The sequence below is a fragment of the Oncorhynchus mykiss genome, unplaced genomic scaffold, assembly GCF_013265735.2.
Source record: "Oncorhynchus mykiss isolate Arlee unplaced genomic scaffold, USDA_OmykA_1.1 un_scaffold_140, whole genome shotgun sequence".
Classification (NCBI taxonomy): domain Eukaryota; kingdom Metazoa; phylum Chordata; class Actinopteri; order Salmoniformes; family Salmonidae; genus Oncorhynchus; species Oncorhynchus mykiss.
This window is the reverse complement of record NW_023493664.1, coordinates 886,215-903,868: the sequence shown is the minus strand read 5'-3', so window position 1 is coordinate 903,868 and position 17,654 is coordinate 886,215. Positions and strand designations below refer to the sequence as shown.

Here is a 17,654-nt window from a genome sequence, read left to right as displayed (position 1 = left end):
CTGTGTGTGTGTCTGTTTCTCTGTGTGTGTGTGTGTCTGTTTCTCTCTGTGTTTGTCTGTCTGTTTCTCTGTGTGTGTGTGTGTCTGTTTCTCTCTCTGTGTTTGTCTGTCTGTTTCTCTGTGTGTGTGTATGTTTCTCTCTGTGTGTGTCTGTTTCTGTGTGTGTGTGTGTGTGTGTGTGTGTGTGTAGGTGAGGTGTTGTGTGGTCTTGACAGCCTGTTAGAGGCAGGTAGAAAGGTGTTGCTGGAGGCCATTGAGAGCCAGTCTCACATCGACCTCCCCAGACAACTACACCCCAGCAAGACCTACAGCTGGAGGATGAGGACAGACCCACAGGAGGTACCAGACTGTAGACCTGGGGGGATGAGGACAGACCCACAGGAGGTACCAGACTGTAGACCTGGGGGGATGAGGACAGACCCACAGGAGGTACCAGACTGTAGACCTGGGGGGATGAGGACAGACCCACAGGAGGTACCAGACTGTAGACCTGGGGGGATGAGGACAGACCCACAGGAGGTACCAGACTGTAGACCTGGGGGGATGAGGACAGACCCACAGGAGGTACCAGACTGTAGACCTGGGGGGATGAGGACAGACCTACAGGAGATACCAGACTGTAGACCTGGGGGGATGAGGGCAGACCCACAGGAGGTGCCAGACTGTAGACCTGGGGGGATGAGGACAGACCCACAGGAGGTACCAGACTGTAGACCTGGGGGGATGAGGACAGACCCACAGGAGGTACCAGACTGTAGACCTGGGGGGATGAGGACAGACCTACAGGAGATACCAGACTGTAGACCTGGGGGGATGAGGACAGACCCACAGGAGGTACCAGACTGTAGACCTGGGGGGGATGAGGACAGACCCACAGGAGGTACCAGACTGTAGACCTGGGGGGGATGAGGACAGACCCACAGGAGGTACCAGACTGTAGACCTGGGGGGATGAGGACAGACCTACAGGAGATACCAGACTGTAGACCTGGGGGGGATGAGGACAAACCCACAGGAGGTACCAGACTGTAGACCTGGGGGGATGAGGACAGACCCACAGGAGGTACCAGACTGTAGACCTGGGGGGATGAGGACAGACCTACAGGAGATACCAGACTGTAGACCTGGGGGGATGAGGACAGACCCACAGGAGGTACCAGACTGTAGACCTGGGGGGATGAGGACAGACCCACAGGAGGTACCAGACTGTAGACCTGGGGGGATGAGGACAGACCCACAGGAGGTACCAGACTGTAGACCTGGGGGGATGAGGACAGACCTACAGGAGATACCAGACTGTAGACCTGGGGAGATGAGGACAGACCCACAGGAGGTACCAGACTGTAGACCTGGGGGGATGAGGACAGACCCACAGGAGGTACCAGACTGTAGACCTGGGGGGATGAGGACAGACCCACAGGAGGTACCAGACTGTAGACCTGGGGGGATGAGGACAGACCTACAGGAGATACCAGACTGTAGACCTGGGGGGGATGAGGACAGACCTACAGGAGATACCAGACTGTAGACCTGGGGGGATGAGGACAGACCCACAGGAGGTAACACACTGTGTGTGTGTGTGTGTGTGTGTCCAGCAGCTCTTCAGTAAGCTGTGTCTGGAGGTGTGTGATGGAGGGGAGTCTCAGCATCGGATGAGATTAGCGGAGCTACAGAGGCAGTACAAGGACAAACAGAGACAACTGGACCGGCTGCAGAGACGCTCTGACACCCAGTGAGTAAGACAGACGGACAGACAGACAGAACTAGACAAGCTGCAGAGACGCTCTGACACTCAGTGAGTAACACACACAGAGAGACAGACTGGCAGGTCCTCTCTAATCACTGTTCTCTTCCTGTTCAGAGAGGTTCAGCAGCAGCAGGAGGAGGAGAGGCGGAGTCTAACCAGACGTGGGCGGGGCCGACCTAGGAAGAGGAAACGTGTAGCGACGCCCCCTGGCAAGATGGAGTCCCGGACAGGGAAGTAAGTGGAACGACTGCTGTTATGAGCCTCCAGAGTGTTTTCACAAACCTTAGGCTTTTGTTGTGTCACAACCTGAATTTAACATGGATTAAAGTTGAAATGTTGTCACAACCTGAATTTAACATGGATTAAAGTTGAAATGTTGTCACAACCTGAATTTAACATGGATTAAAGTTGAAATGTTGTCACAACCTGAATTTAACATGGATTCAAGTTGAAATGGTTGGAGTTGCTTACCAAGAAGACAGGGAATGTTTTGTACAATCCAGGTGTGTTAAGCACTTAAGAGAATTACTATTATTATTACAATTATAATTATTACCCAGAAAGACTCTCAGCTGTAAAATCCAAAGGTGATTCTAACAGCTATTGACTCGGGTGTGAATACTTATGTAAAATGAGATACTGATACTGTGTTTCTCTGTGTTTATAGCTGTCATTGAGACTGAATGAGGACAGGCTGATACTGTGTTTCTCTGTGTTTATAGCTGTCATTGAGACTGAATGAGGACAGGCTGATACTGTGTTTCTCTGTGTGTTTATAGCTGTCATTGAGACTGAGGACAGGCTGATACTGTGTTTATAGCTGTCATTGAGACTGAATGAGGACAGGCTGATACTGTGTTTATAGCTGTCATTGAGACTGAATGAGGACAGGCTGATACTGTGTTTCTCTGTGTGTTTATAGCTGTCATTGAGACTGAATGAGGACAGGCTGATACTGTGTTTATAGCTGTCATTGAGACTGAATGAGGACAGGCTGATACTGTGTTTATAGCTGTCATTGAGACTGAATGAGGAGAGGCTGATACTGTGTTTCTCTGTGTGTTTATAGCTGTCATTGAGACTGAATGAGGAGAGGCTGATACTGTGTTTCTCTGTGTGTTTATAGCTGTCATTGAGACTGAATGAGGACAGGCTGATACTGTGTTTATAGCTGTCATTGAGACTGAATGAGGACAGGCTGATACTGTGTTTATAGCTGTCATTGAGACTGAATGAGGACAGGCTGATACTGTGTTTCTCTGTGTGTTTATAGCTGTCATTGAGACTGAATGAGGACAGGCTGATACTGTGTTTATAGCTGTCATTGAGACTGAATGAGGACAGGCTGATACTGTGTTTATGGCTGTCATTGAGACTGAATGAGGACAGGCTGATACTGTGTTTATAGCTGTCATTGAGACTGAATGAGGACAGGCTGATACTGTGTTTATAGCTGTCATTGAGACTGAATGAGGACAGGCTGATACTGTGTTTCTCTGTGTGTTTATAGCTGTCATTGAGACTGAGGACAGGCTGATACTGTGTTTATAGCTGTCATTGAGACTGAATGAGGACAGGCTGATACTGTGTTTATAGCTGTCATTGAGACTGAATGAGGACAGGCTGATACTGTGTTTCTCTGTGTGTTTATAGCTGTCATTGAGACTGAATGAGGACAGGCTGATACTGTGTTTCTCTGTGTTTATAGCTGTCATTGAGACTGAATGAGGACAGGCTGATACTGTGTTTCTCTGTGTGTTTATAGCTGTCATTGAGACTGAATGAGGACAGGCTGATACTGTGTTTCTCTGTGTGTTTATAGCTGTCATTGAGACTGAGGACAGGCTGATACTGTGTTTCTCTGTGTGTTTATAGCTGTCATTGAGACTGAGGACAGGCTGATACTGTGTTTATAGCTGTCATTGAGACTGAATGAGGACAGGCTGATACTGTGTTTCTCTGTGTGTTTATAGCTGTCATTGAGACTGAATGAGGACAGGCTGATACTGTGTTTCTCTGTGTGTTTATAGCTGTCATTGAGACTGAATGAGGACAGGCTGATACTGTGTTTATAGCTGTCATTGAGACTGAATGAGGACAGGCTGATACTGTGTTTCTCTGTGTGTTTATAGCTGTCATTGAGACTGAATGAGGACAGGCTGATACTGTGTTTATAGCTGTCATTGAGACTGAATGAGGACAGCCTGATACTGTGTTTATAGCTGTCATTGAGACTGAGGACAGGCTGATACTGTGTTAATAGCTGTCATTGAGACTGAATGAGGACAGGCTGATACTGTTTCATTCACTGAGCGTTCTTCATGAGGAGGACTGGACTTGTAAATGAGTTTTAACAGTGTTTTCCTAACGTGTGTGTGTGTCAGGCCGGGCAGGACAGTGCGGTACTCTGAGGTGGGGGATGGAGGGAGGAAGAGGTTCCACTGTTCCAGAGGGGAGGATGATGAGATGGAGGGAGGAAGAGGAGGAGAGAAGAGGAGTTGGCAGGACCAGGAGCCGTCCACTAGTCACTCTCTGGAGGTACTGTGTGTGTGTGTTCTCTCCACCAGGCATTTAAGGCTCGGTGTGTGTGTAATGGTGTGTGTGTTTGTAATGGTGTGTGTGTTTGTAATGGTGTGTGTATTTGTAATGGTGTGTGTGTATTTGTAATGGTGTGTGTGTGTTTGTAATGGTGTGTGTGTTTGTAATGGTGTGTGTATTTGTAATGGTGTGTGTGTGTTTGTAATGGTGTGTGTGTGTTTGTAATGGTGTGTGTGTGTTTGTAATGGTGTGTGTGTGTTTGTAATGGTGTGTGTGTTTGTAATGGTGTGTGTGTGTTTGTAATGGTGTGTGTGTGTTTGTAATGGTGTGTGTGTGTTTGTAATGGTGTGTGTGTTTGTAATGGTGTGTGTGTGTTTGTAATGGTGTGTGTGTGTTTGTAATGGTGTGTGTGTGTGTAATGGTGTGTGTGTTTGTAATGGTGTGTTTGTGTTTGTAATGGTATGTGTGTGTGTGTGTGTGTAATTGTGTGTGTGTGTAATGGTGGGTGTGTGTAATGGTGTGTGGGTGTGTGTGTAATGGTGTGTGTAATGGTGTGCGTGTGTGTGTGTTCTCCACCAGGTCTTTAAGGCTCGTCATGGCGGTCTGTGTGACCATGAGCAGCTAGCCTGTGACCTGGACAGAGCTCTCTCCCTGTCCGTACTCAGTACCAGCCGCCGGACGCCCTCTGACCCCGGCGGGAGGGATGGAGGGGTGATCCCCTCGTCTGGAGGGAAACAGAAGGTTAGAGGTCAGAGGAAGACGGTTTCTCCTCCTCTTCCTCACTCCTCTCAACGCTCCAGCTACGACTACAGTGAGTTACACTTTGTTAGTACTGTGTGTGTGTCGGTGTGTCCTAACCTTGTACAGACTGAGGAGATATGTGTGTTATTGTGGGGTGTGTGTTATTGTGGGGTGTGTGTTATTGTGGGGTGTGTGTTATTGTGGTGTGTTAGTACTGTGTGTGTGTTATTGTGGGGTGTGTGTTATTGTGGGGTGTGTGTTATTGTGGGGTGTGTGCGTTATTGTGGGGTGTGTGCGTTATTGTGGGGTGTGTGTTATTGTGGGGTGTGTGTGTTATTGTGGGGTGTGTGTGTTATTGTGGTGTGTGTGTTATTGTGGGGTGTGTGTTATTGTGGTGTGTGTGTTATTGTGGGGTGTGTGTTATTGTGGTGTGTGTGTGTTATTGTAAGCTTCATGAAATGGGTTTCCATGGCTGAGCAGCCGCACACAAGCCTAAGATCACCATGCTCAATGTCAGGCGTGGGCTGGAGTGGTGTCAACCAGGCGTGGGCTGGAGTGGTGTAGACCAAGCGTGGGCTGGAGTGGTGTATACCAGGCGTGGGCTGGAGTGGTGTAGACCAAGCGTGGGCTGGAGTGGTGTAGACCAGGCGTGGGCTGGAGTGGTGTAGACCAAGCGTGGGCTGGAGTGGTGTAAACCAGGCGTGGGCTGGAGTGGTGTAGACCAAGCGTGGGCTGGAGTGGTGTAGACCAAGCGTGGGCTGGAGTGGTGTAGACCAAGCGTGGGCTGGAGTGGTGTAGACCAAGCGTGGGCTGGAGTGGTGTAGACCAGGCGTCGGCTGGAGTGGTGTAGACCAAGCGTGGGCTGGAGTGGTGTAGACCAAGCGTGGGCTGGAGTGGTGTAAACCAGGCGTGGGCTGGAGTGGTGTAGACCAAGCGTGGGCTGGAGTGGTGTAAACCAGGCGTGGGCTGGAGTGGTGTAGACCAAGCGTGGGCTGGAGTGGTGTAAACCAAGCGTGGGCTGGAGTGGTGTAAACCAGGCGTGGGCTGGAGTGGTGTAAAGCTCGCTGCCATTGGACTCTGGAGCAGTGGAAACGCATTGTCTGGAGTGATGAATCACGCTTCACCATCTGGCAGTCCGACGGACGAATCTGGGTTTGGCGGATGCCAGGAGAACGCTACCTGCCCCAATGCATAGTGCCAACTGTAAAGTTTGGTGGAGGAGGAATAATGGTCTGTTTTTCATGGTTCGGGCCCCTTAGTTCCAGTGAAGGGAAATCTTAACGGAAGGCCCTTTCCTGTTTCAGCATGACAATTCCCCCGCTCACAAAGTGAGGTCCATAAAGAAATAGTTTGTCGATCGGTGTGGAAGAACTTGACTGGCCTGCACAGAGCCCTGACCTCAACCCCATCGAACACCTTTGTGATGAATTGAAAAAATGACTCAAAGGGGGACCAACTCCATATTAATGATTTATGAATGAGATGTTGGACCAGCAGGTGTCCACATCCTGTTGGTTGTGTCGTGTAGGACAGTAGAGTCCGTGCCAATATTATACTTTCTTAAGGAAATGGGTTCTTATTGTACTATGCCTGTGATATGTGGTTGTCCCACCTAGCCATCACCTAGCCATCCGAATATATTAACTTCCGTTCCGGCGCCGACAGAGATGGCCGCCTCGCTTCGCGTTCCTAGGAAACTATGCAGTGTTTTTTTTTTTTTTACGTGTTATTTCTTACATTAGTACCCCAGGTCATCTTAGGTTTCATTACATACAGTCGAGAAGAACTACTGAATATAAGATCAGCGTCAACTCACCGTCAGTACGACCAAGAATATGTTTTTCGCGACGCGGATCCTGTGTTCTGCCTTACAAACAGGACAACGGAGTGGATTCCATGCAGCGACCCAAAAAAACGACTCCGAAAGAGAGGGAAACGAGGCGGTCTTCTGGTCAGACTCCGGAGACGGGCACATCGTGCACCACTCCCTAGCATTCTTCTTGCCAATGTCCAGTCTCTTGACAACAAGGTTGATGAAATCCGAGCAAGGGTAGCATTCCAGAGGGACATCAGAGACTGTAACGTCCTTTGCTTCACTGAAACATGGCTCACTGGAGAGACTCTATCCGAAGCGGTGCAGCCAACGGGTTTCTCCACGCATCGCGCTGACAGAAACAAACATCTTTCTGGTAAGAAGAGGGGCAGGGGCGTATGCCTCATGACTAACGTGACATGGTGTGATGAAAGAAACATACAGGAACTCAAATCCTTCTGTTCACCTGATTTAGAATTCCTCACAATCAAATGTAGACCGCATTATCTACCAAGAGAATTCTCTTCGATTATAATCACAGCCGTATACATCCCCCCCCAAGCAGACACATCGATGGCTCTGAACGAACTTTATTTAACTCTTTGCAAACTGGAAACGATTTATCCGGAGGCTGCATTCATTGTAGCTGGGGATTTTAACAAGGCTAATCTGAAAACAAGACTCCCTAAATGTTATCAGCATATCGATTGCGCAACCAGGGGTGGAAAGACCTTGGATCATTGTTACTCTAACTTCCGCGACGCATATAAGGCCCTGCCCCGCCCCCCTTTCGGAAAAGCTGACCACGACTTCATTTTGTTGATCCCTGCCTACAGACAGAAACTAAAACAAGAGGCTCCCACGCTGAGGTCTGTCCAACGCTGGTCCGACCAAGCTGACTCCACACTCCAAGACTGCTTCCATCACGTGGACTGGGACATGTTTCGTATTGCGTCAGACAACAACATTGACGAATACGCTGATTCGGTGTGCGAGTTCATTAGAACGTGCGTTGAAGATGTCGTTCCCATAGCAACGATTAAAACATTCCCTAACCAGAAACCGTGGATGGATGGCAGCATTCGTGTGAAACTGAAAGCGCGAACCACTGCTTTTAATCAGGGCAAGGTGTCTGGTAACATGACCGAATACAAACAGTGCAGCTATTCCCTCCGCAAGGCTATCAAACAAGCTAAGCGTCAGTACAGAGACAAAGTAGAATCTCAATTCAACAGCTCAGACACAAGAGGTATGTGGCAGGGTCTACAGTCAATCACGGACTACAGGAAGAAATCCAGCCCAGTCACGGACCAGGATGTCTTGCTCCCAGGCAGACTAAATGACTTTTTTGCCCGCTTTGAGGACAATACAGTGCCACTGACACGGCCTGCTACGAAAACATGCGGTCTCTCCTTCACTGCAGCCGAGGTGAGTAAGACATTTAAACGTGTTAACCCTCGCAAGGCTGCAGGCCCAGACGGCATCCCCAGCCGCGCCCTCAGAGCATGCGCAGACCAGCTGGCCGGTGTGTTTACGGACATATTCAATCAATCCCTATACCAGTCTGCTGTTCCCACATGCTTCAAGAGGGCCACCATTGTTCCTGTTCCCAAGAAAGCTAAGGTAACTGAGCTAAACGACTACCGCCCCGTAGCACTCACATCCGTCATCATGAAGTGCTTTGAGAGACTAGTCAAGGACCATATCACCTCCACCCTACCTGACACCCTAGACCCACTCCAATTAGCTTACCGCCCAAATAGGTCCACAGACGATGCAATCTCAACCACACTGCACACTGCCCTAACCCATCTGGACAAGAGGAATACCTATGTGAGAATGCTGTTCATCGACTACAGCTCGGCATTCAACACCATAGTACCCTCCAAGCTCGTCATCAAGCTCGAGACCCTGGGTCTCGACCCCGCCCTGTGCAACTGGGTACTGGACTTCCTGACGGGCCGCCCCCAGGTGGTGAGGGTAGGCAACAACATCTCCTCCCCGCTGATCCTCAACACTGGTGCCCCACAAGGGTGCGTTCTGAGCCCTCTCCTGTACTCCCTGATCACCCACGACTGCGTGGCCACGCACGCCTCCAACTCAATCATCAAGTTTGCGGACGACACAACAGTGGTAGGCTTGATTACCAACAACGACGAGACGGCCTACAGGGAGGAGGTGAGGGCCCTCGGAGTGTGGTGTCAGGAAAATAACCTCACACTCAACGTCAACAAAACTAAGGAGATGATTGTGGACTTCAGGAAACAGCAGAGGGAACACCCCCCTATCCACATCGATGGAACAGTAGTGGAGAGGGTAGCAAGTTTTAAGTTCCTCGGCATACACATCACAGACAAACTGAATTGGTCCACTCACACAGACATCATCGTGAAGAAGGCGCAGCAGCGCCTCTTCAACCTCAGGAGGCTGAAGAAATTCGGCTTGTCACCAAAAGCACTCACAAACTTCTACAGATGCACAATCGAGAGCATCCTGGCGGGCTGTATCACCGCCTGGTATGGCAACTGCACCGCCCACAACCGTAAGGCTCTCCAGAGGGTAGTGAGGTCTGCACAACGCATCACCGGGGACAAACTACCTGCCCTCCAGGACACCTACACCACCCGATGTCACAGGAAGGCCATAAAGATCATCAAGGACATCAACCACCCGAGCCACTGCCTGTTCACCCCGCTATCATCCAGAAGGCGAGGTCAGTACAGGTGCATCAAAGCTGGGACCGAGAGACTGAAAAACAGCTTCTATCTCAAGGCCATCAGACTGTTAAACAGCCACCACTAACATTGAGTGGCTGCTGCCAACACACTGACACTGACTCAACTCCAGCCACTTTAATAATGGGAATTGATGGGAAATGATGTAAATATATCACTAGCCACTTTAAACAATGCTACCTTATATAAATGTTACTTACCCTACATTATTCATCTCATATGCATACGTATATACTGTACTCTATATCATCGACGGTATCCTTATGTAATACATGTATCACTAGCCACTTTAAACTATGCCACTTTGTTTACATACTCATCTCATTTGTACATACTGTACCCGATACCATCTACTGTATCTGCCTATGCTGCTCTGTACCATCACTCATTCATATATCCTTATGTACATATTCTTTATCCCCTTACACTGTGTACAAGACAGTAGTTTTGGAATTGTTAGTTAGATTACTTGTTATTACTGCATTGTCGGAACTAGAAGCACAAGCATTTCGCTACACTCGCATTAACATCTGCTAACCATGTGTATGTGACAAATACAATTTGATTTGATTTGATTTGACTGTAATATGTGGTTGTCCACCTAGCTATCTGAATATACTAACTACTGTAATGTGGTTGTCCCACCTAGCTATCTGAATATACTAACTACTGTGATATGTGGTTGTCCCACCTAGCTATCTGAATATACTAACTACTGTGATATGTGGTTGTTCACCTAGCTATCTGAATATACTAACTACTGTAATGTGGTTGTCCCACCTAGCTATCTGAATATACTAACTACTGTGATATGTGGTTGTTCACCTAGCTATCTGAATATACTAACTACTGTGATATGTGGTTGTCCACCTAGCTATCTGAATATACTAACTACTGTGATATGTGGTTGTTCACCTAGCTATCTGAATATACTAACTACTGTAATGTGGTTGTCTTACCTAGCTACAGTGCCTTGCGAAAGTATTCGGCCCCCTTGAACTTTGCGACCTTTTGCCACAGAAATTGGGCGTGCAAAATTATTCAGCCCCTTTACTTTCAGTGCAGCAAACTCTCTCCAGAAGTTCAGTGAGGATCTCTGAATGATCCAATGTTGACCTAAATGACTAATGATGATAAATACAATCCACCTGTGTGTAATCAAGTCTCCGTATAAATGCACCTGCACTGTGATAGTCTCAGAGGTCTGTTAAAAGCGCAGAGAGCATCATGAAGAACAAGGAACACACCAGGCAGGTCCGAGATACTGTTGTGAAGAAGTTTAAAGCCGGATTTGGATACAAAAAGATTTCCCAAGCTTTAAACATCCCAAGGAGCACTGTGCAAGCGATAATATTGAAATGGAAGGAGTATCAGACCACTGCAAATCTACCAAGACCTGGCCGTCCCTCTAAACTTTCAGCTCATACAAGGAGAAGATTGATCAGAGATGCAGCCAAGAGGCCCATGATCACTCTGGATGAACTGCAGAGATCTACAGCTGAGGTGGGAGACTCTGTCCATAGGACAACAATCAGTCGTATATTGCACAAATCTGGCCTTTATGGAAGAGTGGCAAGAAGAAAGCCATTTCTTAAAGATATCCATAAAAAGTGTCGTTTAAAGTTTGCCACAAGCCACCTGGGAGACACACCAAACATGTGGAAGAAGGTGCTCTGGTCAGATGAAACCAAAATTGAACTTTTTGGCAGCAATGCAAAACGTTATGTTTGGCGTAAAAGCAACACAGCTGAACACACCATCCCCACTGTCAAACATGGTGGTGGCAGCATCATGGTTTGGGCCTGCTTTTCTTCAGCAGGGACAGGGAAGATGGTTAAAATTGATGGGAAGATGGATGGAGCCAAATACAGGACCATTCTGGAAGAAAACCTGATGGAGTCTGCAAAAGACCTGAGACTGGGACGGAGATTTGTCTTCCAACAAGACAATGATCCAAAACATAAAGCAAAATCTACAATGGAATGGTTCAAAAATAAACATATCCAGGTGTTAGAATGGCCAAGTCAAAGTCCAGACCTGAATCCAATCGAGAATCTGTGGAAAGAACTGAAAACTGCTGTTCACAAATGCTCTCCATCCAACCTCACTGAGCTCGAGCTGTTTTGCAAGGAGGAATGGGAAAAAATGTCAGTCTCTCGATGTGCAAAACTGATAGAGACATACCCCAAGCGACTTACAGCTGTAATCGCAGCAAAAGGTGGCGCTACAAATTATTAACTTAAGGGGGCTGAATAATTTTGCGCACCCAATTTTTCAGTTTATGATTTGTTAAAAAAGTTTGAAATATCCAATAAATGTCATTCCACTTCATGATTGTGTCCCACTTGTTGTTGATTCTTCACAAAAAAATACAGTTTTATATCTTTATGTTTGAAGCCTGAAATGTGGCAAAAGGTCGCAAAGTTCAAGGGGGCCGAATACTTTCGCAAGGCACTGTATCTGAATATACTAACTACTGTAATGTGGTTGTCTCACCTAGCTATCTGAATATACTAACTACTGTAATGTGGTTGTCCACCTAGCTATCTGAATATACTAACTACTGTGATATGTGGTTGTCCACCTAGCTATCTGAATATACTAACTACTGTAATATGTGGTTGTCTCACCTAGCTATCTGAATATACTAACTACTGTGATATGTGGTTGTCTGAAGATGAATATACTAAGTCTCTCTGGATAAGAACGTCTGTTAAATGACTAACATGTTAATATAACTGAGTCTCTGGATAAGAACGTCTGTTAAATGACTAACATGTTAATATAACTGAGTCTCTCTGGATAAGAACGTCTGTTAAATGACTAACATGTTAATGTGTTGTGTCCTGACCCTGTGTTCTCTGCACCAGACTCTGACTCTGAAGAGGATGTCCCCCGGGGGGGCTGTCACCCCTTCTCAGGGTTGCGACCCCACACAACCCCGCCCAGGAAGAGACCGTCCCCCTCCTCGTCCAATCAGGCGGCTCGGGAGAGGAAACAGAAGCACTTATCCCTCCTGCTGCAGGAGGCGGGGCTTAGCTCCTCCGACGACTCCTTCGATCAAGGTTACTGACCACACCCCCTGGTTACTAACCACACCCTCTGTGATATTTTCATGAGGGCACAATGTTGCTAAACGTTGAGATAGAGATGTTGTAGGGAATCACATCTCTATTAATAAACGTTGAGATAGAGATGTTGTAGGGAATCACATCTCTATTAATAAACGTTGAGATAGAGATGTTGTATGGAATCACGTCTCTATTAATAAACGTTGAGATAGAGATGTTGTAGGGAATCACATCTCTATTAATAAACGTTGAGATAGAGATGTTGTAGGGAATCACGTCTCTATTAATAAACGTTGCGATATAGATGTTGAAGGGAATCCTGTCATCTCTATTAATAAAGGTTGAGATAGAGATGTTGTAGGGAATCACGTCATCTATGTTGACATAGAGATGTTGTGGGGAATCACGTCATCTCTGTTGACATAGAGATGTTGTAGGGAATCCTGTCATCTCAAAACTGTAAAATTTGCATCATTCTGAGTGTTTCACCTCACTGACCTCACTTCCTGCGTACTGACCACACACACACAGAGAGAGAGAGAGAGGGCTCTTACAGCTGTGAAATCACTTCCTGCATACTGACCACACAGAGAGAGAGAGAGGGCTCTTACAGCTGTGACATCACTTCCTGCATACTGACCACACAGAGAGAGAGAGAGAGGGCTCTTACAGCTGTGACATCACTTCCTGGCTCTTTTAGAGTCCCATTCCTCTCCCTGCCGCTGCTGCCTCCTGGTTTTAGACTTGATTTTTGTTACGGTCGTCACGGTTACGGTTGTCACGGATGCGGTTGTCACGGTTTCGCCTGGCTTGCTCAGACTGCTGTGGACTTGTTTATACATTGATCATGTGTGGATGTGTGTTTTTAATAAGTTGTGTTTTTTGGTACCGAAGCTTTTTATTAAAGGTGTTTTTTTAAATTGAATTTGGTAAAGAAAGCCAACTCACTGTGGTCCTTGTCTCTCGCTTCGTCTGTCTCTCTCTGTCCGCCTGTCCTGTCTGTCGGCTGCACACACTACTTGCTCTGTCGGACCTGTATCCCTCCTATAGCCCCCAACAGCACAAGGGCACTAGGTTCCTACACTGTAGTGCTTCAATCGGGGTTTTAGTACAGTGGATGAAACACACACACACACACACTCAGACACACACACACACGCTCACACACACACAGACACACACACAGACACACACACACACACTCAGACACACACACACACGCTCACACAGACACACACGCTCACACACTCAGAACTGTTTTCAATGAAGACGGTGAAATATGATTGTGAGGGCTATGGTAAGGGTTGAGGTTTGGGACAAGGATAGGGGTGAAGGAAGGCTTTTTAGATTCATAAAGCTCACACACACACACACACACAGTTCAAACTATCTGATTGGCTTGTTGGGATATTTGCAGAATAGGGCTCCTTCTTCCTGTCTACTAAACCTCCAGATAACTCCGCCCCTTCCTGTCGTTCGCTGCCACCTGCTCATCTTTCACGTGCTCACTCCTGACCCCTCTCCTACCCATGATGCTTTACATGTCTCTCAGCCTGTGCTGTTTGTTCTGCTACTGCTGCTGCTGCTGACACACACAAGCCTGCCAGGACTAGCGCCACCTTTAGCCATGCTACCTCGCTAAGGTATGGTTAGCTATAGCTAGTCTATCCTACAGCTAGTTGATGCTACGGCTAGCTATAGCTAGTCTATACTACAGCTAGTTGATGCTACGGCTAGCTATAGCTAGTCTATACTACAGCTAGTTGATGCTACGGCTAGCTATAGCTAGTCTATACTACAGCTAGTTGATGCTACGGCTAGCTATAGCTAGTCTATACTACAGCTTGTTGATGCTACAGCTAGCTATAGCCAGTCTACTAAAACTTAAATTAAACAAAGTCTCAAACAGTCGCTTGTCCCTTTTAATAGCCGGGCGACGGCACACTTTCAGCAAATAAATGGGTCTAAATGAATTGTTTATGAGGTTTGTTACATTTAATAGTGATTCGAAAAAATTACGGCAATCATCACCATTAAGAAACTGCTAGCCGTTGGCTGCTAACTACTTGCTAATTTGAATCACAAAAACAGCTGCTCTAGTGGTGAATGTAAGAACTGCATAGTGAAAATATTTTTTACATTTTTCGTGAGAATAGAGGCACACTATTTATTTTTTTACCTTTATTTAACCAGGCAAGTCTAGAACAAGTTCTTATTTTCAATGAAGTTCTAGGAACAACTGCCTGTTCAGGGGCAGAACGACCTTGTCAGCTCGGGGGTTTGAACTTGCAACCTTCCGGTTACTAGTCCAACTCTCTAACCACTAGGCTACCCTGCCGCCCCACTAAGACGACAACGTGAAGCAGTGTGTAAATAATGACACATTAGTGAAGACACGTCTTCCAATGAATACAGGAAATGAAGAAATGTATAAAAAAAATACTGGAAGTGACTGCTGGAATTAAACAACTATGCAAATTAGCTAAATCTGTGTTCATTAAGGAAATAGACGCCTGTTTCTCATCATCACCTGTTGTGTTCAGTGACTTATTAAGCAAATTAACACTCGGCTATTAAATCTGCAATATTGAACTTTTTGGGCGATCCTAACAAATTCACATCAATGTGAGTTATTAGATCTGTCATTTATTTATTTTCACTTTATTTAACCAGGAAAGTCAGTTAAAAACCAATTATTATTTACAATGACGGCCTACTGGGGGACCGTGGGTTAACTGCCTGTTCAGGGGCAGAACGACAGATTAGTACCTGGTCAGCTCGGGGGTTTGAACTCACAACCTTTCGGTTACTAGTCCAACGCTCTAACCACTAGGCTAGTGGAATGGGGTAGATATTTTCTATGTGTGCTGTTTCTGTGTCTTGGTTTTATACACCAGTTGAAAAGCTATGTCACAGCGGTTTAGACCATGATTCCATGACCACTGCTTGTTTTGCCACATAAACTGAAATGAGGCGAACTCTCAACCCAAAAAATTACAGACCGATTTCTGCATATTGCATTTTTTTAAATTGAAGATTTACAGTATGCTACATCTAGTCGATGCTACATGGCTACGATATAGGTAGCTGATACTACGACTAGGCTACATGGGTAAGCTACGCTATAGCTCGCCGATGCTACGACTAGGCTACATGGCTAAGCTACGCTATAGCTAGCCGACGCTACGACTAGGCTACATGGCTAAGCTACGCACTCTATAGCTAGCCGACGTGACGACTAAGCTACATGGCTAAGCTACGCTATAGCTTGCCGACGCTACGACTAAGCTACAAGGCTAAGCTACGCTAGCCGATGCTAGGCTACTCCATGCGCTGCCCTGCCTGAGGCCACACGCCTGTCACCTGTTGTGTAAGTAAGATGTCCCTCCTCTCTCTGTGTCTCAGTGATGATGCTAATGCTAACATGGATGCTCAAACTACTATTCGCCTGGCGGGATCTGGGGTTGAATATTCAGTCTCATGGACAATATTAATGTCAATATGAACGTTTTCTTCACAAATAGAACCTTTTGCTTGTGTTTCTGAGCTGAAGACATGCATCCTTCCTTCCTTCCTTCCTTTCCTTCCTAGTAAGGAATGATCTGACCAATCTGGTTAGACTTGGATTGACCCTCACATGCCACAAAATCTGCTTTTTGTAAAGAAGATGTGAGTCCTCTCTGGTAGGGAGGAGTCAGATCAATGATGACTCTGGTAGGGAGGAGTCAGATCAGTGATGACTCTCTGGTAGGGAGGAGTCAGATCAGTGATGACTCTCTGGTAGGGAGGAGTCAGATCGGTGATGACTGGTAGGGAGGAGTCAGATCGGTGATGACTGGTAGGGAGGAGTCAGATCAGGGATGACTCTCTGGTAGGGAGGAGTCAGATCGGTGATGACTGGTAGGGAGGAGTCAGATCGGTGATGACTCTGGTAGGGAGGAGTCAAATCGGTGATGACTCTGGTAGGGAGGAGTCAGATCGGTGATGACTCTGGTAGGGAGGAGTCAGATCGGGGATGACTCTGGTAGGGAGGAGTCAGATCAGGGATGACATGACTCTGGTAGGGAGGAGTCAGATCAGTGATGACTCTGGTAGGGAGGAGTCAGATCAGTGATGACTCTCTGGTAGGGAGGAGTCAGAGGAGTGATGACTCTCTGGTAGGGAGGAGTCAGATCAATGATGACTCTGGTAGGGAGGAGTCAGATCGGTGATGACTGGTAGGGAGGAGTCAGATCAGTGATGACTCTGGTAGGGAGGAGTCAGATCAGTGATGACTCTGGTAGGGAGGAGTCAGATCAGGGATGACTCTCTGGTAGGGAGGAGTCAGATCAGGGATGACTCTGGTAGGGAGGAGTCAGATCGGTGATAACTCTGGTAGGGAGGAGTCAGATCGGTGATAACTCTGGTAGGGAGGAGTCAGATCGGTGATGACTCTGGTAGGGAGGAGTCAGATCGGTGATGACTCTGGTAGGGAGGAGTCAGATCGGTGATGACTCTGGTAGGGAGGAGTCAGATCAGTGATGACTCTCTGGTAGGGAGGAGTCAGATCAGTGATGACTCTCTGGTAGGGAGGAGTCAGATCGGTGATGACTCTCTGGTAGGGAGGAGTCAGATCGGTGATGACTCTGGTAGGGAGGAGTCAGATCGGTGATGACTCTGGTAGGGAGGAGTCAGATCGGTGATGACTCTCTGGTAGGGAGGAGTCAGATCAGTGATGAGTCTGGTAGGGAGGAGTCAGATCAGTGATGAGTCTGGTAGGGAGGAGTCAGAGGAGTGAGGAAGGAAGGGAGGAGTCAGAGGATTGAGGAAGGAAGGATGCGTTCTGTGCTGAGTGATTAACCAAATTTTGTCCGACGTCAATTACTTGAATTCCATTTAGATCGGGTTTTTGTGAAATCAAATCATTCACAACAAAAATGAGGAAACTGTATGGGATGCTGGGTTGATGGGAGTTGTAGTTCTCATTTAAGCAAATATTCAAACCTAGTTCAGTTCAGAAAAGTGGTAATT

The 17,654-nt window shown here is 47.0% G+C and overlaps 1 protein-coding gene across 9 annotated transcripts in view; it reads left to right on the top strand.

The window, feature by feature from the left end:
- Positions 1-17,654, top strand: part of LOC110516334 (trinucleotide repeat-containing gene 18 protein) — a 103,118-nt gene that overhangs the window by 54,611 nt on the left and 30,853 nt on the right. For 8 of the 9 annotated variants that reach the window (XR_005041776.1, XM_036972321.1, XM_036972320.1 and 5 more), the window contains 6 exons: positions 191-339; positions 1,595-1,731; positions 1,861-1,980; positions 4,131-4,284; positions 4,864-5,095; positions 12,444-12,638. Coding sequence is in view for 8 of the 9 variants with exons in the window: in XM_036972321.1 (XP_036828216.1) it covers positions 191-339; positions 1,595-1,731; positions 1,861-1,980; positions 4,131-4,284; positions 4,864-5,095; positions 12,444-12,638 (987 nt within the window). In the remaining variant the exon portion in view is untranslated. The remainder of the gene's footprint in view (positions 1-190; positions 340-1,594; positions 1,732-1,860; positions 1,981-4,130; positions 4,285-4,863; positions 5,096-12,443; positions 12,639-17,654) is intronic. The other variant, XM_036972319.1, reaches the window with a different exon arrangement.